General features: G+C 40.1%; 3 protein-coding genes across 8 annotated transcripts in view; 1 reads left to right on the top strand and 2 right to left on the bottom strand.

Moving 5' to 3' along the window:
* Positions 1-577: 577 nt before the first annotated feature.
* On the bottom strand, positions 578-17160 carry tmcc1b (transmembrane and coiled-coil domain family 1b). Of its 5 annotated transcripts, none has more exons than XM_042406026.1 (9): positions 17074-17160; positions 12062-12238; positions 9832-9875; positions 8299-9071; positions 4199-4618; positions 3429-3470; positions 2295-2779; positions 2064-2199; positions 578-1984 (listed from the first exon to the last, which is right to left on the bottom strand). In XM_042406026.1, exons 4-9 carry the CDS (start codon positions 8896-8898, stop codon positions 1670-1672), a joined length of 1998 nt encoding a protein of 665 aa, XP_042261960.1. In that variant the 5' UTR covers positions 8899-9071; positions 9832-9875; positions 12062-12238; positions 17074-17160; the 3' UTR covers positions 578-1669. The 5 variants fall into 5 exon arrangements, with proteins under 5 accessions (XP_042261960.1, XP_042261963.1, XP_042261961.1 ...); XM_042406029.1 differs by having other exon boundaries at positions 9832-9871; XM_042406027.1 differs by lacking the exon at positions 17074-17160 and adding an exon at positions 15292-15403.
* Positions 17105-23994, top strand: part of LOC121893879 (transcriptional regulator QRICH1-like) — a 20507-nt gene continuing 13617 nt past the window's right edge. For both annotated transcript variants that reach the window (XM_042406017.1, XM_042406014.1), the window contains exon 1: positions 17105-17206. In XM_042406017.1, the coding sequence (XP_042261951.1) occupies positions 17194-17206 (13 nt within the window). In that variant the 5' untranslated portion in view covers positions 17105-17193. The remainder of the gene's footprint in view (positions 17207-23994) is intronic.
* On the bottom strand, positions 18435-22697 carry LOC121893880 (leucine-rich repeat extensin-like protein 5). The gene is made up of 6 exons (XM_042406018.1): positions 22366-22697; positions 21006-21125; positions 20800-20915; positions 20350-20500; positions 20146-20267; positions 18435-20063 (listed from the first exon to the last, which is right to left on the bottom strand). Exons 1-6 carry the CDS (start codon positions 22640-22642, stop codon positions 18624-18626), a joined length of 2226 nt encoding a protein of 741 aa, XP_042261952.1. The 5' UTR covers positions 22643-22697; the 3' UTR covers positions 18435-18623.

Here is a 23994-nt window from a genome sequence, read left to right as displayed (position 1 = left end):
GTATCATAGTGTAGTGCAAGACTTGTTTTCATGCTTTGGTTGTTCAGATTGTTTTGAACGCTGCACTAGGTTAACGGATGAGATGCTGACGGGGTTTTTATTTGGCGACAAACATGAGCAGATGGGACAGTCTCCAATCTGGGAATTTATGGAGGGTGAAACAACTGACTTGTCTTGGTGACCAGGCATTTGCTGTGAGGTGAGATTAATCTAGTTTGCAGAGCTGTGTATAGAATTCTCACTATTTTTTCTGGTGAATATTTTGTAACAGAATTTAAAATCACTAATTTGTTACCTAAAATACAAAAGGCCCGATGAGGTGTCAAAACTAGTGTCCAAAGAATCAGGTCAGAGGACTCTTCCTTCACCTTGATTCATTTGGGATGTTGTGTTTTTGGTAATGTGTCGTCTGGTGGTCAAAGCAGGGTTTTTTTTTCATACCATATAACTCTCTCCCATTTTGTTTCATCATAAAACCTCTGAAAACACTTTGGTGACATTTTACCAAGTGGTTCTGTTGCTAATCAATTGCAACATACAATTTATGTGACTTCATGACATTTGTGACAAATACAAGTTAGACTTTCATTTTCACCTTTTAAAACAGCAAATTTATTTGTCTTTAAAAAATAAAAAAAAATCAACTAAAAAGTATTACTATTTCATTGTCACTAATTGAACAGTACGGAAGCACTGAGTCTTTGAGCACTTTAACCGCTCTTCAAGTATGTTAATTCAGTTCACGGATTATTCTTCTGCAGTGGGAAATCCACTAGGATAGTGGGATCCAGTTGGCCAAGAGGGCAGGGTTGCAGCTCAAAATGAAAGGTTCTTGATAGTAATATCCTGGTTGTGGCAGAACCAGTGTTATTGACTTCACACATCCAAAAGGAACAAGTCGAGAACCCACCATTATTTGATCCAGTGACAAGTCTGATTCTACAGCAATGTAGCTGATGTGCAAGCACCCCGTTCTTCAGAGAGTAGTGAGCAGGAAGAGGAAGAGTTGGTCACACAAGCTAAAAGTTGAAAAGAGTAGGTGAAGAGGACAGAAATACTGTAGCAGACTGATGAAAAACCAGAAGAGAAAGAACTTACAAAAAGAAAGAGACGAATGTGGAAAACTGAATCAGCAGATAAGTGTCAGCTCATTACATTTAAACGAAGTAAAAAGCCATTATTTAGCTGTATTAAAAAATAGCAGTGAGTTCAAAACAATACCACTTGAATCAGCTCAAAAGTAATAAAACTCTGAATTACAATTTCTTCTGTGGAGAAACAATGCAAAGTTTTCCACATGTAAACAAATTCACTCAGAAGAGAGAAATCAAGTGTGCAGTTCTCTCGGCCCCTCCTTCAACTATACCCCCCATTCACCCTTACAGTGTGTGCTTGAGCCACAATTGCACCAAAGATTGCAAGTCAATACCAAACATCCGAACTTTTCTCCCCTTATTTTCCGTTTTATTCTTCTCAAAACACATTCCAGAAAGTGATGAGGTGACAAACCTCTGATGCAATCCTCCTGAGTGTTTTGAGAAGCTGCTCAACAGGAAGAAAAGGTCGGATTATTGAGATTCAACTCCCTGTACGGGTCAGTGTCCTCAGTTTACACATCAGCCTCAAACCCTCTGCTCCTTCATTGTTTAAATAAGCCTCTCCAAGCCGGTCATCTGGGGTGCAGGAGAAAGCGATGCACGTACTCTGAAATAGCATCCCAGTGCCTCCAGAGGAAGGCGAGGAGGATTATGAGGAGCAGCGTCGAAAGCGTGCGGCTGCGTGTTTTCATCAAAGGGACAACACAGTTAGCCACTGTGGACACAAACACCAAAAGGACTGCCATGACAGCTAGCAGCACATTGATAAGTTTTCCAAGAAGAGTCCGTGCTGTGGCATTCTCCAAACCCTCGAGCTGCACCACCTGCTGTTGCTGCTGCTGCAGCTCCATCTTGGAGATTCGTGTCTGGCATGCCTCCAGCGCCTCCTGCAGGTCGGAGACACAACTGTCAGTGAAATGGCTCTGATAACAAAACAGATACATTGTTTATTCTGGTGAAGCTTACCTGAATATCCCTCGCTCGTTCATAAGACTGATAAGCAATCTTCTCCTCCATGCTGGCTAGTTCCTGTTTCAAGTTAAGAATTTCATTCTGGTGCAGCTCCGTCAAGTCATTCAGCTGTTCTTCTAAACGTTCACACCTGCAAAATAGCGACGACAAAAGTACATCACAAACAGAGAATTTTATTTCTACACACACAGACCTACTATACGACAGTGTGAAGACCTACGCTACCTGTATCGTTCCTCCTGAAGGGCCTCAATGATCATTGTGTAGTCCCGCTGATAGTGGGCTTTCAAGTTTTCAAAGGACTCCTCAAGTCGACCTTGGTTATCCCGGAGCTCTTGGATCTCATGGAGTATAGCATCGAAGCCTGAGGCCTGGGCATGTTCAAGAGTATTGCCCCTGGAGCTAGGGGGGCCTCCAGGGGCTCCAGTGGTGCTGTTGGCTCCTGCAGACCCAGAAGTAGCACTGGAACAGTCATCATCACTGGCATACTTTGGGCTGGACTGCAACTGTCCTGTCCCAAGGGTCCTCGTTCCCCCAGGGCCAACACCCTCATCTCCCTGGGTTTCATCCAAAGAGTCTTTCAGGGCTGAAATGTTATCAGCGCTTCCAAATTTGTTGCGGATGAGGGAAGCTATTTCTCTCGGCTTGGACACCACAGCTCCAGCTGCAGAATGAGTAGCTTGAGAGATGCTGGAGAGGCCACCTGTCACCTGTAATGACAATACGTAGGTGATACTCAGCCTGTGTCAAGTTGCTATATGACATCTGGTTTCATCACAATAAATGGTGCAGTAGGTGCACAATAGAGGATTTCTCAGTAAAAAAAAAATCCTATGAGGTGGAAACATCTAGCATAATATGTGTGTGTGTTATCAATATTCAGCTGACAGTATTCAGATTTGAAAATGGAGAATTTATGGATCAAATGCACAGGCTGCATTGGTAAAATAAAATGCTATAGCTACCAGAAAGAACCTAGTCTGGAAGCCATTCGTTAATTATGTGTATGCATTTCTACCTCATAGGTTTGGTGTGATTTGAGCACTCAATAAAATATGATTTTGTATGTTAAGCTGTGATAAAGGTTCATGATATCAATAGCTTATATGGCTTGTACATGGAAAACCATACACAGCTCATTTGTAATGAGCTCCATCTCTGTAAACTTTTACCAATACACCAGTGTGAGACAAAAACCACTTACATTTACCACTACCAACCTACAACTATTATGTCTATAGCTTTAAGCATGCCCACCACAACAACAAGCACAGATGCTCAATACAGAAATATACACAACATTTCAAAAGATTAGTGTCACTTCACTCAATTATATAAAAAAAATAAATATCCAATCACCTGGGAGTTCTGTGCGGCCATACGTGACTTCTGCAGCCTCCACTGTACAGTGGTGGAAACACAGTAAAACCAGACTTTTGTCACCATAGTAGTGATAAGAACCTTTTTTCCCAGAATCAGTGTTATTCAATAAAAGACTTTTCTGTGATTTTTGGATGCTATGAGCACCATAATCTAATAATTGCTATTAATTTCCACTGTAGAATTCTTAGTGGGGGAAGCCCAACATCTAATACAGAATATACATAAAACAAACAATTTTCATGGCTACATACCACTAAGGGAAAGTGGAAAAACTTTTTTTTTTTCAATCTTGGTGAACTGATCCTTTGACTGAAACAATTGAGGGACTAATTCAGACTTCTGCTTTTAGGTGAGACAGCCACCTCTGGTGTAACACTACAACAAACTACTATTAAAGACATTTCTCACAGCAGACATTTTGACTCCGCTCCAATTACATGAGACAGTAAACCATGCCAGTGAGTCAGCATGCACCATACTGGCAAACCCAAATGGAATACACTCATTAACGAATTTGAACACCTGTTTGGCAAGTCAAATGTCTGTCATGAGATTGGTCTAATAACTACTAAGTTGTCCATTTACTCAGTCTACTAATGTAGATGGCATAGTTTAAACATTTTTGTAAAAAGGATATTTAACATGTAATCCTTTGTCAATAAAATTACATAAATCCTTTTAAATAATTCAGAGAAAGTGTATTTTGGCAACAAAAAAAATACTGAAAGCAATAGTGAAGCACACACCTTGGCTCCAACATCTTTCAACCCCTGGTGCATGTCTCGGAAAACATCTTTGGGCTGGCGAGGGATGCCATTGTGCTCCACCTCACGAAGTTTCCGGTGGTAGTGCTCCAGCTTCCTCTGCAGTTGCTGGATAGTCTGAGCTGACTTTTGATTTTTCTTCTCAAACACCTGTTTGATGCGTGTACTCTGCTGTTTGTCTGCATTATTAGCCAGTTTCAGGTATTCAGCCACATTGTCATCACGTGCGGTTTGTTCAATTTTGATTTGTTCTGTGAGCTTGAGGATCTTCTGTTGTAGTTGGGCAATGGCCTGCTTAGTTCGCTGGGGGTCTGGGGTACTGTCGACTACATCATACCCGTCTGCACCGTAGGACATGGCATTAGGTGACACTGCAGGTCCTGATCCATCGTAACGATCCAGCTGTTGAGAGAAGTGAACAGAAGTTCAAAATGAGAAAAAAATGCGGTTCAGTCACATTGTCACAGATTTTTCAATACTGCACCGTAATGCAAGCACTGAGTGAAGTAATACTGATATTACATCTGTAACTTTGAAATTTGTTGTGTATCATGTTGTCTCTCCCTCTAGTATACAGTATCTAATGTGAAGACTTGTACTAAAAAGAATGTGACTTTTAATGTTAATTAAAATGTTTAAGTAACATAAAAAAGTGGGCTCATCATATATTTAACATGTATGTCACTACACATTTACAACAGCAGATGGCGCCTGTAAAGTTCCCTTTTGACTGTCACTTCACACCTCTAGTTCCAGATGAACAGTACCAGTCAAAAGTTTGGACACACTTTCTCATTAAAGTGAATGGGAAGGTGTGCTGTCAGTATAGTGGGGAACAAAAGCTTAAAAATAAGCCAAGTTAAGAGAAGATCTTTTAAGATCAATTTTTATATTACTCCTCAGGAGACTTTTATTTGTTTTATTTTTGAACCATAATGGCACATCGAACATGATATTGTCTGACAATGTACACATGAGGAAAATTTTATTAACATTTTGACTGTACAGATTGTTTCTAGCATCAGCTACAGTAGAGGTTTAAACTCAATTTTTCATGTCTCCTCTAAGTGATCATACTCGAGGAACACCGCTTTTTGTGCTTGATTTTTGTATCTTTAAAGTATATCTATGTTCTTTTGTTTTTGATGTGATTATAATGGCGCACTTGGACATTGGCTATGACAACTCTTGCCCTATGATCCATCATTCAATAAGTTTGAAATCCTGTTAGTTAATTAACTATTCAATGACAACTGTACAACTTTCCTAGGTTGACTATGTATTTGCCCTATGTTCATTTTGACCCAGTGTTGAAACGTTTGATCTATTTGTAAAATTAAAGGCTTCAAAGCTATCGGTGTGCTCCAGTCCTTTTATTCCTCTGAAGTTTGCTTTCCTTTGAAAGTCTCTCATTCAGTCAAGTGATAAAAGTTTGCAAAATCTCTAATCTGGAGACTTATGGATGAAACAATAAACATCTTCAAGAACAAGCAGGTGGGGCTTAAGATCAGGTAGTTTGATCTAAATAGTTTTCAGATGATGAATGATGATTTTTTTCACTATTTTCTTTGTGATTATTTTACAACAGCAATATTACCACAATCTTTTACCTATCACAGGGTCTGATGGGACAGTCACACTAAAAACTACTGGATGTCTAAGGTATCAAAGCATAGTATTCAGTCACACAGAAGAGCAGAGCTGCACTTACATGCAGAGTGATGAGACCTACCTGGTGAAGTATGCAAGAACTATAAAGTCAACATTCTGGGTCTATCAGAGCTCAAACAAATAGGACTACTAACCTTTAAAAGAGTGAACACTGTTCGAGACCCCACAACTTAAATTACAGGTTTTGCATTCTCACTTATTACAAATGCAAACAAAAAATCCTGTGCAAACAGGTTCTGAGATAATGTATGTTTCAATGCGTATTTGTTGACAGGGACAACTAGTGTTTTAAGGAAGATATTCTTTACTGACTGGTATCTGGTTTTGAGGGACCATAAATGGACATCAGCTGAGCATTGTCAATTACTAATAACAGGTCATAAACGGTTTTATAAGCTGAGCAGGAACAGGAAGGTGCAATGCAGCCTACACTGAGTTGCAGGAGCTACGAACAGTGTGGCATTCCAGAGATTTTCCTGTCATACTGCTGGTCCTATAGTGTGTAAATAATTTTTATTATCTGCTTTAATTACTGTATTGCTTTATACATTCTTCTTTTATACATTCCTCTTACTTTTTTGATGCAGCTACACTTTATTGGGGACATATATATACACCTTTACAGGTCTATATTTATATTCTGGGACTCTACTAGAATATCTTTGGATGGTTTACAGTTTGAAAAACTCCTTATTTAATTCATATTGACCCTTTATGCAACTCCTCAGTTCAGCCTCTGTCTGAAACAGGCTGTTTTAGCTCCTGTCTATTAAGGCCCCCTACCAATGAGCCCACTCTTCTGATTGGTTAGTTTAAGGAAGCTGCATCTTGGCTGACTTCCGGCAGCTATATAAACAAGCAGCAGTAGTAGGATTTCACTTCTTTCACTCGTTCTTAACTCAAAATGTCAACTTCTCAAATACATCCATACATGTTCGAGCTGAAATCCGATCCAAAGTATGAGAGTGGACAATACAAGCAACACATAGAGAAACCTTAGTAACAAACGCTACAGAATAGATGGCCATCTATGGGCATGCACAATGAGCTGAAATCATCTCATAAGCAAGGTAGAAAAAAATGTCAAACGAAGCGTTCAGAGCCACTTGAAGCCTGGGATTCTGACTCTCAGGGAGTATTTCTACATATGTTCACCTCGTGTTTTGGTACTTTGACCATGTTTAGCATAGATATCCGACATCATAACAGTATATACAGTACCAGTCAAAAGTTTGGACACACTTTCTCATTCAAGAGAATATGAAGGTGTGTCCAAACTTTTGACTGGTGCTGTAAATATCAGAAAATCACAAGCATAATATTTCCCCTTTAACAAAACCCTGCTTCAAGTGTCATTTTTTATTACTTTCTTTTAATCTCTTATGACAAAGGCATGTAAGCCCTTCCCTATTTTACAGTTTGATTGGTAATAACGCTGAAGATGTTTTCAGATCATGAACGTTCTGTGTTGAAAAAAAAAAAAAAACTAAACCAAATTAAATCATCCCACAAGTTTCAATTTGTTTATCCCTGCAAGCCTTCTCTGACCTGAAGTACACTCAGAGACAGCAAAGCTAAATTTAGAAAGGCTTAAAGGCACATAGTGACCAACCACTCAAAGGCAATCTCTGACCTTCCACAGCTGACAGCTCATCTACCCATTCACCGGTTCATCCAGGCACATATAAACCATTAACAGCCTTTTATCACAATTGCCCAGTTCACTTAATTTTGACATTCCTGCACAGATATTAGTGCATGAGTCCATTTTATCTTTTGTTTTTACAGCTAAAAAGCCAATAGGATGCTGACAAATACAAAGCATTTGTTTCCTAATGAGTGCACCGTGTCTCTGTGTACTACTGTTTGAATCTGAATGTTTCATGCCCTGAGGCAAACCTTTCTAAGAATACTAAATTAGAGTTTCAGAAATTAATTTCAGAATTTCAGAAAAATAATGAATCAGAATCTTACAGAACGACATTAAAGCTCCTGAAAACTTGGTTTCAAATCTTGAGTATTTAGCTTATTCATTAGTAAATAAGCAACAACCATAGTTTGGAGAATTGAACATATCCATAATTAGTATTTATTGAGACTCCAAATCTCATCATGGCGGTGTGGGTGTAGTTTGATCAGATTTGACTGACAGTGCTGGCAGTATAAGGAAACAACCTCACAACTATTATTACATTTTGATTCAAATTCTGATTGCTGCATCTAAATATATGACATCATCTTTTTCCAAGCCCTGCTTCAAATAAGTGGAAAAAGTAAGACAAAAACCCAAATACAGAAATCTCTCATGTGAAATAATCAAAACTTTGACAGAGAATTGTGTGTTCATGAAAAACCCCACCGCTCATAGTACAAAGCTGATTGAGCGAAGAAGCACATCACTGGACACTCACCTTGTCAGGTTCCTCAGTGGAGTGGTAACCGGATGTTAGCAGCATGTCTGCTAGAGCGGGGCTGGTTGGTGTGTCTGTGGTCGAGGAGGAGCGTGGGCGTCCAGCCTGCAGCAGGGCCTCATGGGTGCTGCGCCGGTGGATCTGGGGGCTACCTTTCTGGGGAGGATCCCCAGTGCCAGCCTTGCTGCGGCGGCTCTGCAAGCTGGTGCCTCGCTTCATCATTGGTGGAGCACCTCGGATCTGCTGCAGAACGCGGCTCAGAGCTGCGGGAGGGGCGGAAGCAGCAGGGTTGTCAGAATCCAAAGAGGGAGCCGAGGAGGCAGGAGCATCCCCTACTTCTGACCCTACATCTGTGGGTTCGGAGGGAGGGGCGCCCGTGCAGGATGAGGCGGAGTCATGTGGGGAAACGGAGGAGCGTCGGCGCTGTGGCTGGAAGAACTGCTTTAGGCCATGGCCCAACGCTCCCATGTTCTCCAGGGCATTATGGGTGATTTTGGACAAGCCATGCTCTGACTCCGACGCCCTCCTGCCAACCTCTGTCTCCGCTCGGCCTCCTGTGTCCGGCTCCTCTGGACTCTGCTCACTACTACCCTGATCCATCAGAGACCTCCAGTTTCACAGTGAGGTTCTACTTGGGGGTGCAGGGGACTAGCTACGCCCCGACGACACCCCCCCTCTGAGAGGCTGGTTGAGCCGGGAAGCAGAGGGGATGGCGCTCAGTTGGGCCTTTTGAGTGGGCATGCATCTGTGGCTTGTCTCAATGTCATGCTTGTCTACCACAAAAGGAAAATAAAATGAATTATGACATGCAGCAGTGAGTGATGAACATAATAAGCAGCAGCAGAATATAAAACAACAGCAAGCAAAGTATACTGGGTTAACACAGACATGACCACTTTTTAGCTGTTAAATAGAATTTTTCTTGTTAATTTTGTCTAAACAACTTTTTGCAAACAATCCACGATTGAGGAAAGTTTGATATTTTCTCTCCAAATCCATTTTAGCTTAAAAATCATGTGGCATGTTTTACAGCGCCAACCCACGAATGCAAAAAACAGTCTACAAAGTAAACACGTTTTTAAGGTTTCTGAACAGTTTCTGAAATGCTCCAAGTTTATTTTAGTGCACATGTTACAGGTTGATGATGCATTCAAGCCCAACTGTACAAAATCCCTCACCATGGTTAACATTTCAGAAAGTATTCATTATGGAAAGTTATAAATCAACATAATTGAGAGTGCTTAGATGATGCTAACAAAGAAACTACAGAGTGTTAAAAAAATGTAGATGAAATTCTAAATGGACAGTGAAAGATATCTAATTCTTAACCGATTAGGTGTTCAGTGATCCCTGGTGGTCTCTTCTTTGCATCTCATTTTATAACAAGGCTAAATCCTGTAACGTAAAGGACCATTCCAAGTCTTTGGTTCTCAAATGACAGCAAATATTAAAGCCTTTTCGTTTACCAACATGTAATACGACAGCAATAATGAAAGTAAGAGAGGAGATGAGATAGTGTGACAGAGCGCTTACCATCAGCCCAGGCTCTCCTCTTCTGACTCACAACTCAGGACTGGCTAAATGAAGCGGAAATATAAAGAAAACATATAAAATTAGAATAATAGGTTTTGTTCTAAGCAAAAAAAAAAAAAAGGAACTTTGGCGATCCGAGGTTAAATAAAAAAGGTATAGAATCACACACAGATCAAACAATTCAACCCATTAGTAGCTGGTTATGGATGTGTAAAGGAATGTTACAGACAGGTTTAAAAGCTTCTAACATGCTGACTATAACAAACTGTCGACGAGCTAATGGACCATTGTTTAAAATCTCAAGAGCCAGCAGAAAGACAATGCATGACGCACTTTGTTATGTTTAAGGAAACTACAGTACATAACAGCCAATATGACATTTACATGACTTGACAACATTTACTTGGCATCAGATCCAGACTCACTGTTCAAGTGATAATGCTAATTCTACATAGAAACAAAACATGACATGAATACAGCTCAATAGTGCTCTAAGGAGCTGTCACTGCACAACTCATCTGTAGCTCATATATGGGGCGTGGGGGACGTTAGCCTGTCAAAGATCACTCCCGTCCTCCTTTTCTTCTGGTCCAACCAATGTGCACACTATCCTGACAAAACAAACATCTACTTATTCATTTTTTATGATTTCTTATATGACCAAATGGACATTAAGAAGATTTTTTTTACAGTACCTGTGCTTATTTGACACTATCAGCAACACACGCAGCTCGACTGGTTTAAATCACATGGACTCAAACCCAAAACATCAGCACTCATGAACGGCAGCTAAAGGTTTGATTTGTTTGCACAACACATGCTTGAAATTACATATTCACATATTGTTCTTTTAAAAACTGGAATTACAGCTATTACTAAGGATGAAAACCACAATCTATAGACTTTTTCAGTACATTATCAACTGTACACTTACTGCTTTTCACAAAGACTAAAATACAATATATTTTTCAACAGCAAGTTTCTGTCGTCAAGTAACCAGACTGTTGTTCCCTTAGGCACTCAAGAAAATATCCAAAGCCTGTTAAAGGTGATGGGTCTGGTCCGACTATGTAATAAAATGACTCAGCAAAACTACAAAGTATCATTTAACAAGCCAGCAGCACAATCTAGCACCAAAAACACTACGAAATGCTCCATTAGTGATACACACTGACTCATTATGTCCTGTTGTTACAGCTGCAGTGTTGGATTAGAAAGCACTTTGTTAAAGGGTAGGTGGCAGTGAATAATAGTCTGATGATGAAAAGAGTATCCCTACCGATGCTGATCAGCATCCTTCAACAAAAGGCCATTTCAATTTTAAATTGCATTAATATTCACCCACAGTCCTGACTCATTTCACTCATTACTCAAAACATTAATTATTTGCATGAAGCATCGCTCCCCCTTGCAAGGACAATACTGTGAGTATAAACTGTCTATTGGTGACTCTAAACTACATTCTCTTGAAAATAAGTTTATATTTTTTGAGATATTACAGCAAACCATGATGAAGTCTCTATAGACATAAACATAACACAACTATATAGATAACCAATTAAACACTAAAATCCATTGTTTTATGAAAAACAGTAGCTATATGACTATCGTTCCTGACTCCTGAATCACTGAAAACAGAGACAGCCACTCAGTGCAATGCAAACGCATTAAGCTTTGTACGCTTGAAATTTAAGACTAGACGTTCGAAACAAACACAGACGTTGAACTATATCTTTCATCAGCAATTAAAATACAATTGCGTCCGACTCCTCCAGGCTGAGGGCAAACTGTTCTCTTTGAAGTGGGTCACACAACGTTCGCCTGTCACTCTCTGCACATGCAGTGCACCAAGGTCACACCATCTACAGGATGATGTGCATTTCTAGAAGCATTTAAGCTTTTGTGTTGAGGAAACATTTCTGTAAGTGGGTCCAATTTCAAACTGGAGGCAATTTGGGTTAATACTACATCATAGACCTACATACGTTTTTACAGTTTCCTATCTTCCCATATCGGTTACGATTATTTGCTAAAAAATGGGGTGAATAGTGTTCTTGCAGCAGGGAACACTACATTTTTTATTGCATAGGAAAATACAGGTGAAAATGAGTTTAAACTGATAAAACCTGTTTTAAAATCATATACTAATAGCAATAAGTCATACGGATATGCTATAGTTAGGTTAGAGGGACACTCGACTCAGCAAGAGTTGAAGGGCAGATGAACATACCTTCAGATGTGGTCATCAGCAAATGATGTGTGGATCTTTTAACACAGAAAAAGGAATAATAATCCAAGCGAATTTCCAGCAACACTTCCTCTCGCTAATTCTTCCAAAAGGAAATCTGGTGGGATAGCTGTCAAACTTTAGTCAGCTGTTTCCATGGACATTTAGAAAAATCACGTGCTGCAAAAGAAAAAAAGAAAAAACAGAGAGGCCTGAAAAGCTGTTTGTTATAAGGGAATGCTGCCATTTTCAAACTGACAATCTTCAGACACACAGACATATTTCTCATAAATGTTGATACTTATATGATAAATTTAACATGTTAAAGGGGTGCCGCATGTACATAAGTCTACTGTAGCCAAATGTTAAAGGTAAACTATGCAGGATTTTCCTAAAAAATAATGTATAGACTCATACAAAAATAATCCCTCTCAATCATCACTTATGACCCACTAGAGGTGTGTGTGGGTGTATTTATCTACAGAGACTCTGCCCTCTGCCTGTTTTTTCTTATTTTCTAATTATTTTGCTGTGTTTGGGACGCTTCTGGCCGTGTGAGGTCGGAACTCGTAGCATAGCAACCAGGTTACATCGCTGGCTCCGTCTCTCTCCTCTGCTCCGCTCTGCTCTCTGTCTCTGTGTAATGGATGTATAAAGAGCTGCGGGTCTGTGTGTGTCTGCTTGACCAAGGGCGGAGCTGAGCTACAGCGGACAGGATGAAGCTCTGCATTTAAACAAAATCCGGCAATGCTGCACCTTCCAGCAGGGTTGTGCAAAGGCGTGGGCGTGTTTATTTGTGCATTAGAATGTAACTGCCATGAAACAATCAGAAAATAAAGTTTTATTTATTTGATTCACAGCTTTATTGCTCTCTCTCTCACTCTGAGCCGGGGAGGAGGGGCCAACTTTGAATGCTGCGTGTTTACAAACAACAACTAACAAATCCTGCATAGTATATCTTTAAGGAAACGAGGAGTTTTTAACCACAAGTGGCAATGTTTTGATGAGTGTGACATCTATTGTTTCAGTCTCTCCAGGAATTGCACCCATCCACACATTGTTTCACAAGGGCTTACAATTCTGTCCAGCCCTACAGTCCCTAAACTCTACAGAGCTTTTTAGACCCTTTTTGCCCATTGCTTTGGATGTACAGCCCAAAATTTCTGCTCTCATCGACCCAGTTTCCATCAGCAGGAGACAGCTGATTTCAGCAGCACTAAGTGGCAAACAGACAAAGTTAACCACTAGCTGGTGAGCAAAAGTGCAACATTGTGCATGCTTAAAGACTCATATCTTTGACTGGACTTGGTACAGACCAGAGTGTAAAATGCAAACCAGGTAATTGTTCATTGACTGATTAGCAATAACAAGTTTATCATGTAATGATATACTAAAGAGTGTTTTCAGGTTGTTGTGGAGTTCTTCTGTGTCTGTGTGGCCCACACAAATCACTGAATGCAGGTTTACAGTTAAAACTCCACAGCGTACCATGAATGTCAGATAAATTACAAGACACATAATCTCTGTAACTGTAGCCCATCCTTGTCAAAAGGAGGTCACACAAAGCTTGTACAAGTCTGTGGCTTCATAACTTCAAGATCTCCTCCGAACATGTTTTAAGATGTATATAAAATACTCAGAATAATAATTTGTCTGATATGGTTTTTCCACAAAAAAGTTGAATTATCTAGTTGGAAATTCTTAAAATTACATCTCCTCCTTCTCCCTCATTAAAAATCCATAATCTATCAATATGTAATTATTTTTCATTTAAAAAGTCTAACTGCTGGACACAAGATGTCTCCTACTTCATAGTAAAGTCAATTTCCAGTGTATGTTCACTGGAGGCTTCAAGTTTCCACATCACACTTGTGTATATTGGACCAGGATCAGCTTCCAAAATAGCTGTGATGTATCAAATCATGCTGGTAGGGTACGCCCCTTTAACTTAGATTTTCAATGAGCACAGAGAAACTTTCCACTTTCAGCAGATGAATGTGAAAACAGCCTTCAAGTGTCAAACTCTGCACATACAGACAGGTGACAAATTAAAGGAAAAACCAGCATAAAGTGTCTTAGTAAGGTGTAGGGCTACCGTGTGCCACCAGAACAGCTTCAATACACCTTAGCATTGGTTCTACAAGTCTCTGAACTCTACTGGAGGGATGAGCGCCATTTTTCCAAAAGATATCCCCTCGTTTGGTGTTTTGATGATAGTAGTGGAGAGCGCTGACTAACACGTCAGTCCAAAATCTCCCGTAGGTGTTAAACTGGCCAAAACTGGGCCTGCTCAGCATTTTCATACATGCCACAGAGTGCGATTGGATGTTATTTGCTTTATTGTACCATGCAGTGCAACTGTGTGGAAGCATCTGCATTCGTTATGTTTCTCCACTCATTTATTCAGGCTTTTCCTTTAATTTGTCAACCATCTGTACATCATTTGATGAAACAGTGAAGCTCAAACATTCAACTGAAGGAACAAGAAAAAAAACACATTTTTGAGTGGAGGGGAACTTTAAACAGGAACACGTGTTTCAATTTTGTACAGCACAGGCCTCCGAGGCCTTACAGCTTAATTAACTGTATAATGTTAATTAATAGTGCCGAATAGCCCCTTAGGGAATATCTGCAGGGCATGAGCTGTTAGTCTGTTTTCTAAAAGAGTCGCATCTAAGATAAAAATCAATCAACGTGACATTTAAACGCCAAATGTATTGATAGGAACAACGCCCTCCGTGTGAACAGGATACAGACAGTGATACGTGCATTCCGATGATATCATCACCACTTCAGTACCAACACCTGATGTAACAATGAAGGTTCCTGTTTGATTAGACTCGTCTTGTGCAAAATGAAAACTTCCATTACAACACAATAACATTAGAAAGCTCCCCGCCCAAACACAGCCGAGTTCATTAGTAAACAGTAAGTTACAGGTGCATTGAGTGTCATTAGCGTTAACTGTAGCGACGTGTATACTTTAAAGCTAAAAGGCTTGCCGGTGCGATAAATGCAGTTATGTACACAAATAAAAGGATGAGTAACGTTGCTAAGTTACTGCACATAGCCGGAGCCCAACGGTTTTACGTTAGCTGGAGTTAAGAAGAGGATGAAATTAGCAGCTCGCTAGCTAATGTTCGTAGGCCTGACCTTTAAAAACACTCCTCTGTAAGCTGTAATTGCTGAAAACGTCAATGTAGTTTATAGTTTTATTCCAGGGTGTTGCTAACCGTGGTGGAAGATAAGCTCCGAATACATCGTTGCCCCCGTTTTGATGGCTTGTCTGCTCCTCCACCAGCAGCTAGCAGTATAAGCTATCGTGGTGCACCGGAGGCTGTTCATTTTACTTCACGGTGCACACCGGTGCTGCTGTGCGGGGCGAGGTCATAGTGCTATTGGTGTGGACACATTAGGGTCATTCTCTGAATTTTGCATTCATGACAGTTCCCTTTATCACCCCAGACTCAAACTGTCGAGTGCGAAGATTGTAAAAAACAATTTACTACATTTCACAATTAATTTCTTTTACAATATACACTGAAGCATGAGCCTCTGTGTTCAGGGTTTAATAAGAATAAGAGGGTATGGTACCCTGGATATTCAAGGGTTAAGAGTCCATTCACAAATTAGGGGCCCTGTGGCTTTCAAAGGCTACAACAAGAGCATCTAACGATTATTTTGCCATTTTATATTGTTTTTTTCTGCTTAGAATATTTCTCTGGCCTCCAGTGAATTGCTAAATGTCAGGCCATGTTTTGCAAACTATTTATGCAATGAAACAAACGAAAAAATATGTGTAGATTTATCATCAGTGCTGCAGCTGCTAATAAACAGACTCAGCTCTTGTGCTTTTAACATTCAGGCTCACTGGCCTAACCAAACATTAGTGGTCAGATAGTGGCCGCATGCAATGTGACACGTGTGACAAATTCTCAAGTACGATCCAGTAGATTACTGTAAAATTATTTTTTGTAGGAGTCTCCTCTTCACCTGTTTTAACAAATTCAAAATACTGAGTATGAAATACTACATCAGAATCATGAGGGTAATGTTTAGGATTTTGGTTGTTGTTTTATTATCACATAGCTATAATTTACTTTTTAATAAAAGCTGCATTACAGTTAAGTGATACTCTACATGTTTAGCCATCACAGTAAATTATTCTCCTCAATACCTCTCAACATACTTGTATCTTTGATAGTGTAATGAAGTACCAAATGTCTCATTATTGATATCTACATACTGTGGTATCTGTTTTTGTTATTATCAACTTTAATGGAATTGGTCATTAACAATTGAACTCCATATTTTTCCAGAAATGCAACAGAATCTGACAACATTCATCCTACAACAATCCTCATAGGTGTGAAAAGCTCAAACACACCAGGTGAAAGTCAGAGTGGAGGTATTGGATGACCATCTGTCACATAACTCCCACCAGGCTTTCTTAATCACACCTTTGAGTCTTGATTAAAAGGTGGCGTATTAGTTCCTACAATGTGGGTTTGTATCAGCTAAGAGTCCCCTCGTTTATCGTTAAATCAACCAGTGCTTAATTGAGGACAAGTCAAAGCTGTTCAGCTCAACGTAACGTTAACTGGTGCAATTAATTTTGCATTTCCTGGCCTGACCGCTGTGGAGAATATAATTGAATCAGGCCTGGGTGTTGTCTCCAAAGTAGAACCTTTGCTGATTTTTGCCTATATATGAAATGAGCAACGGTTACATTTTCGTATCATTTCAGATGTAAATAAATCTAACATCGCCCATCCAGACTATCCTGGGTGGTAAATCAGGCGCTTACTCTCCGCTTGGCCACCCAGCCTGTCAGTTAGCAGGTTTGGCTAAGGTTAGCTGCAGGCAAACACGGCACGTCGCCGAGCGGCAGCGGCGGCAGCATACACACCGTTAATCAACCTTAGCCCTTGTGCAGGTCGGATAACAGAACATGGAAACACATTTCATTCATAGAGTAGCTCATAAAATGTGTGTTTTGCTAGGCTTCAACTTACATGGGCGCTGAGAGGATTGTGTTGATGACCGTTCATTTCTCCCGATGGTGGAACACTCCCACGGTGACGTCAATGGCTCAACGTCAGAACAGCTGAGCAGCAGACAGATGACCATCCCATATGAACCGTGCAGGTGAGCCGGACAGAGAGGTTTATAGCAATGTTATGCACTTATGGCTACATTTTTAGACTCAAAGTGGCTGCAGTGTCTATTGAGGACACTGGGGTCATGTCCTCAGGTTTTGTTGTGTCTCCCCCCCCAGGCAAACTGGTGGTTTGGATAGAGTTACAGTCTATTGTTTATTTCTGAGCACTCAAGCCCAGCTGTAAACACTAATACAATTTGTACTGCAGTTTTCATGGTGAAACTCAAAGTGCTATATTATTAACATAGAACACACACACACACACACACACAACATATAGAAAATAATGAGTTAAGATGACAAAGCCTTCCTGAATAGAAAAAAGACCTCATCATAATTGAATAATTACATTTCATAAAGTATTATATAAATGTATAAATAAACAGAATTGAGAGTGCTTGGATGATGCTAACAAAGACTACAGAGTGTGAAGAAAATGTAAATAGACTTCAGCAAATTGGTGGTTTGGAGGGAGTTAGTCTATAATTAAAAAAAAAAAAAAAAAAAAAAAAAAAAAAAAAAAAACACACACACACACACGGGGTGTTTAAGTGATTCAATTATTTTACACTCAGTATATTTAAATGACATATTTTAGTCCGAAAAAAAATAAAATAGTCAGTAGGCCATTTCCCCATCTGAATGTTGTTTCAGCCAGTGTGTGAACTTTGAAACAGCTATAGCTGAAACGGTTAGTTTATAGATTGACAGAAAAGTAATCAGCAGCTAGTCTATTAATCATTTGAGTATTTTTTTTTAGAGCAGGTATTAAGAGATTTATTGCTTCCTCCTTTTGAAGGAATATCTGCTGGTAAACTTTTTGGGGGTTTGGACTGTTGGTCAGACAAAACAAGCAACTAAAGACATCATGTTCTGGGGAATTGTGATAAGGCATTTTTCACTATTATCTGTCATTTTGGAAACCAAACAACTGATTAATCAAGAAAATAGTCAGATCAATCAACAATGAAAACAGTTGCAGTAGCCCTGGAAACAGCATTGATGTTGAAAAATAAAATTTGCAGAAAACACTGTATATGTGTATAAATAAATAAACAAACAGGATAAATAAAACAATTTGAAAAGTTGGGTGGGGGGGACAAAATAGGAAGATGTGGATTCATGTAGACCTCAGTGTTCCTAGAATCCGACCTATGACCTTGAATGTCTTTACCCACCATTATCAAGAAAACAAATTCAGACAGTAACCGTGTATATAATATTGTCCTTTATTTGTCCTCTCAGGAAAATGTACATTTCGAATCCCTCTTGCTAAATGCTATAGGCAAAAAAAGAAAAGAAGCTATTTGCCCTTCAACAACGTGGCAATCCATTTAGCCAAATCTGTGACCAAAACGTATGAAGGGAAGTCTGTAATGTTCCTGGGAACCACCAGCAGTGCCATCACCAATTCCTAAAGGATAAAGAAGGGGACATTGTGTGGTGTTGATTCTGATCAGCTGAAGCAGGAGTTGGAGGCGTGGTTGGATGATCTGGAAATACAGGCTGCTGAGGAGCATAATAAAGTGGCATATAAGGGTGTTGGTAGTAAAATGGCTTTTGAATAGAAGGCTTTAGAGTCGTAGTTGCAGTGGTTGTTGAGGTGGTGGCAGGAGCTGCAGTTTGAGATTGAGTACTTTGCTTTTGAGGCGGATAAAACATGGGGATCTGATAAGTCTGGGGATACACATGTGGTTTGGGCTGCTGGAGAACAGGTTTGGGATCCTGAACAGCTTGGGGTGGATCTCCTGGAGGCACTGGGCGATTTGGGAATGGCAAGAAAGGATATGGAGAGAGCACTGGAAACTGTGGCTGCTGGGGAAAATTAGGCTTCCCATCATGCTCCGTAGGGGCAGGTGTGGTTACCAAAATCTCTGCGCTAGTGGCAGGAGGAGGAGGAGGTGTGGTTGGAGTATCCGGAAATACAGGCTGCTGAGGAGGAGCATAATAAAGTGGCATATAAGGGTGTTGGTAGTAAAATGGCTTTTGAATAGAAGGCTTTAGAGTTGTAGTTGCAGTGGTTGTTGAGGTGGTGGCAGGAGCTGCAGTTTGAGATTGAGTACTTTGCTTTTGAGGTGGATAAAACATGGGGATCTGATAAGTCTGGGGATACACATATGGTTTGGGCTGCTGGGGAACAGGTTTGGGATCCTGAACAGCTTGGGGTTGATCTCCTGGAGACACTGGGCGATTTGGGAATGGCAAGAAAGGATATGGAGAGAGCACTGGAAACTGTGGCTGCTGGGGAAAATTAGGCTTCCCATCATGCTCAGTGGGGGCAGGTGTGGTTACCAAAACCTCTGCGCTAGTGGCAGGAGGAGGAGTGGTTGTTGAATGGAAAATTCCAGGTACCATAGGGAATTGTGGGGGAAAAGGATAGAGATACTGTGGAGACTGCATTATCTGAGGTAATTGTGCCGGAGGAGCAGCAGTGTTTTTATCAGCTGTAGACTGTATTGGTGGCACAGGTCTCGGAAACAAGGGGAACTGAGGGAACTGTGAATACTGTGGCATGAACGGGAATGCAGGTTGCTGAGCTGCAGGCACTTCTTGGTTTTCAGTGTCAGGCCCGGAGTCTGCACCAGCACTTGAAGGAAGCTGTGGAAGTTGTGGTGCCGGTGCATCTGTGGGAGCAGTGGGACTCTGTGTTTGAGGAGAGGGCCCAGGAAACACTGGGTGTTGTGGAAAAATCGGGAACTGAGGGTACAGAGGATACTGTGGGAACTGACCACCATCACTAGAAGGCGTAGTTGTTGCTGTTGTAGGCTTAACGCTCGGTAATGAAGGGCATGTGACTAAGAGCTCAACATCCGCCAACAGGAGAGAAAGTAAATACTCCTCATCCTGCAAATAAACAAACCTGATTAAATCAAAAGCATGTGTGCATTTCAGCTTCCATTTATAACCACAAGAGGGCCCACCATACCTTCATTTCTATGCACGAGCCTCCGGGGTAGGGTGCAGTGAGCGTAAGTCCTCCAGAGAGCTCTTCAACAGCAAATCCACAACTGCTGCAGACGGATGAAAGGGACTTCCAAGTGCCAGACACTGCAACAGTTTATTGTCAAATGAGAAAATAGATTAAAACCGTTTTCTAAACACATTGAATTCCCAAATATAAGTCATTTACCTTTAACTTTGAGTTCACTTGCTGTTACACCAACAATCTTGAGCACCATTCCAGTTGGGAAACAGGAAATGGAGGGTAGTGGTGACACAATTGGGCAAGACATTGTCATTGGTGCCCCTGATAGACGCAGTGGTAGTACATAATTGCCACCCTGAAGTACAAAAGGATTGTGAAAAAAAAAAGAAAGGTTAAGCGCAATATCTAAGAATTCTACATTGGTTCAAGGGTGACAGCTGCAAATCTACACTATTTACTGGGGAAAAGGGAGCAGTTTTTTTTGTTTTTGTTTTTTTTAAAAAGACAATTATTAAGAAATGATGGAAATTCAGCCTTGGGAAGTATGTCGACATGTGTAGATTTCAGAGTTCAGAGCAAGACATGCAAGCTAAGCAACTGATTTAAGGACATTCATGAGATATGGTGGATATTGTCATGCAAAATGAACCTAACCTGTTGGGTAACATGGCAGCCCTGGTAAGGTGCAGCAAAGAGCACATCTCTGCGGGACCTCTTCACAAAATAGCCACAGCTTGAGGGCATTTGAGACAGAGGAATAGGTCCCTCACCTGTTTAACATTACAAAAAAAAAAGTTTACTTTTAGCTGTGTATCGAGCATTCATTGGCCAATATTCCACATTCCTTATAGGTAGCCTACCACTATCCACAAGAAAACGAGGAGCTCTGGTCTGTTTGACCTTCAAAGTCATCAAGTTGTCACCACATTGCACTGATGGATCCATGCGCTTGAGTTTTGCATCCATCAAACTGTGCAACGCTGAAAACAAGCACAAATCCAGTCAATTCACCGTGCCATTAAAAACTGTTAACATTGTACTGAATTCATTTATTCACAAAAAACATATACCAATACTGCATCAGCCTTAGAAAAAGCCTCTGTATCTATATTTATGATAAATCAGATAACCCGAGCCTCTGTTTAATGAAAAAAAAATAACAACAAAAAACCCCACTGCATTTGTAGTTTCCTACAGACCTGATTAAGCCAGCTACAGTAACTTTCATTGCTAAACAGTCAACAAGAAAAGTATCCTGAGATTTCTTTAGGTTTTGGACACAGGTATTTGGAGGGGTGGTCAAGTAATTAGTCCATGATTAATCTGATACTATAAGAAATAATAGCAAAGCAAAATATAGATTTGGAAATAGCAACTGTTCCTCATATATGTTAATTGCATGGACAAAATACTAGGAACACTTTAATATAATGGACTCCAGTACACCACTATGACCTCAATAATAAAAAGAATTATCCCCTTTCTGACAATGTCAACAAACTGAAAATGTATAAGCTTAATAAAAGTAGAATTTATGGCAGAGCTGTTATATTGGATTGCATTAGATTTGGTGTAATTTTGTTATCAGTGAGTGTAATTTTGGCATTCAGGTTTAATCTGCCCATTCTTGACTATTGTCTCAGAATGAGACCGGTGAGAGGGGAGGGGGGCAGGTATTTGTTGGAGGTGGGTGCTCATTTTCTCCATATTAGTTATATGCCAATGAATGTCCATCACTAATGTATGCTTTCAAACAAACAAACATCCCAGAGATATTGTATACAACAACCAACAGGGACAAACAATCATGAAAACATATACCCCAGATAAAGCTAAGTAAGAAAGAAGACAGGCCTGTTCTTTTTCAGATTTTAAAATACTACCCAGTTTGGTGAAAATAGTCTCTCTCCTACTGTAGGTACTGCTAAATATAAATTTGGTGAGTCTGTAATGATGAAATTTAATGAAGCAGATCTTGCTATGGGGAGAGAGATTTTTTTTCCAGTTTCTTGCCAAGTAGTGTGGATCTGTTCAAACGGAATTGATTCGGCGTGGCTTTTCTAATTGGACAGAAAACTACTACCAATGGTAATGCAAATGTGGTAGCCTGTTTCCATACAAAATCATAAGCATTACTACATGTCGTACAAATAAACTCAGTGGCACAAACGACCAGCGCCACTGACATTATTGGTCCACCTGAATGGATCTTTTACTCACCTGTCGTCGGCTTTTGATTATCTAACCTAAGAGCAAGTGATCCGCCTCGAGTTGGGGCCGCAGATTCATGTTTCACACTTCTGAAGTGAAGACTGCCTTGTACTGTCCCAAAACGAGGAGAAAGAGCTGACATAGTTTCTGCGGGTCTTTGCAAAACAGTCCCGACATCGGCAGTCCGTCCATCATTGAGTTTTATGGACGACAGAGTCGCTGTTAATAGGAAATACAACACATGAGTTTTCCAAGGCATCACACCCCCGATGACTGTGTTAAACATGTGTTCCTTGCAACATTAGTGTTGGGCCAATCGCCAAGACTGTACCGTGTTAATTCGTCGTATATTTATAGTGTTCAATGTTACTTAATTGACGAGCCAATCACAGCCAGGCTGCTGAGAGCACCTGGTTGTGCAGGTCAGGTGCTGATGAGTCGAGACTCTTGAGAGTGCAGTGATCCAGCTCCTGTCAGCCTCTCTCTGATTATTCTTACTAATACATCACTGAGAAGTCATGTTTTAATCACCTGATCAGTTCTCTCACTCTCATAAATGCCAGAAATTATCCATCAACATGAATCATTTTTCCTGGCTTTACCTCTAGAAAACTCTTCCTTTGTTCTTTAAAGTGAAAACATAACGATAAAAATAATAGTAATTTAAATGCTTAAATGAAACATTTCTGCACATGGCCATCATCAAGGTTATAGACCATTCATATAAATACATTTTATTGACAAACAATACATTCAGTGAAAACATCCAATTGGAATTCTTACAGTGGCAAATAGAGCATTTACACATATGTTTTATAAACAAATATAATTAAAAACAAATGCACACATGACTTCAAGTTTCTACACAAACCTGATGCAAACAGGTGAGAAGTCGATTCAGATTATTTAAATGTTTTAAACCCACTGGCCTATCCTGCATACACAAATAAGGAGCGTATAGAAGCAAACAATATAAAACACTTTAATTGTGAATGCTCACTGGAAATAAACTCTTGCTGTTTGCACTTTGTTACTGCCATTTCCACACACTTTACTTAATGAATAAAGTTGTGCTAGAACTCATATAGATAAAAATACATGCATTTCAGAACACCCATTGAAAGTCATATCACGAGGAAGACATTAATAGATCCTAGACACATCTAGGATTTGATTAGGGATTCAAATGAAATGAAATGAAATGAAATGGCAATTCAGTCTGATTACCAGGCTTCTACTCAAGAGGATCGTGTGCTGAATATCTGTAACTTAATCCCTTTTCAAGCCAACACAAGCAGTACTTAAATGATACTTGCGAGATAAATACTTTCAGAAGAATTTGCGTCTATACAACGTGATTGTACCATTTCATGTAGACTAGATCATTTAGATGTTATTTGTGGCTTTCCTTACATAAAAGACAGTTTATAGGTCTGTGATGTCGTCATCAGACCAGTCATGCTGATTCATCACTGCTGACATCCTTGAATTAAAATCTTCTCCCTGATGTTGACTAGTTGGAGACTCGGCATTATCACTATGATCAGTGGTAGCATTGGGTGACTGTATTGGCTCTTTGGCTTGGAAATGGTCCAGAGATGCATTGATAGATTCTGTATCCAACATCCACCCATAGCC

The sequence above is a fragment of the Thunnus maccoyii genome, chromosome 3 (genome assembly GCF_910596095.1).
Source record: "Thunnus maccoyii chromosome 3, fThuMac1.1, whole genome shotgun sequence".
Taxonomy (NCBI): domain Eukaryota; kingdom Metazoa; phylum Chordata; class Actinopteri; order Scombriformes; family Scombridae; genus Thunnus; species Thunnus maccoyii.
The sequence above is the reverse complement of the archived record's forward strand: the minus strand, read 5'-3'. Positions and strand labels throughout refer to the sequence as shown.

Coding starts and splice junctions, on each gene's coding strand:
- tmcc1b (XM_042406026.1), bottom strand. CDS start 8,898: ATGGATCAGGGTAGTAGTGAGCAGAGTCCAGAGGAGCCGGACACAGGA. Junction 4,619..8,298: donor CCACTGAGGAACCTGACAAG/GTGAGTGTCCAG, acceptor TTCTCTCAACAG/CTGGATCGTTACGATGGATC. Junction 2,200..2,294: donor CTTCAGGAGGAACGATACAG/GTAGCGTAGGTC, acceptor GCTATTTTGCAG/GTGTGAACGTTTAGAAGAAC.
- LOC121893880 (XM_042406018.1), bottom strand. CDS start 22,642: ATGTTTAACACAGTCATCGGGGGTGTGATGCCTTGGAAAACTCATGTG. Junction 21,126..22,365: donor TAATCAAAAGCCGACGACAG/GTGAGTAAAAGA, acceptor GCTTGTTTTCAG/CGTTGCACAGTTTGATGGAT. Junction 20,916..21,005: donor TCGTTTTCTTGTGGATAGTG/GTAGGCTACCTA, acceptor AATGTTAAACAG/GTGAGGGACCTATTCCTCTG.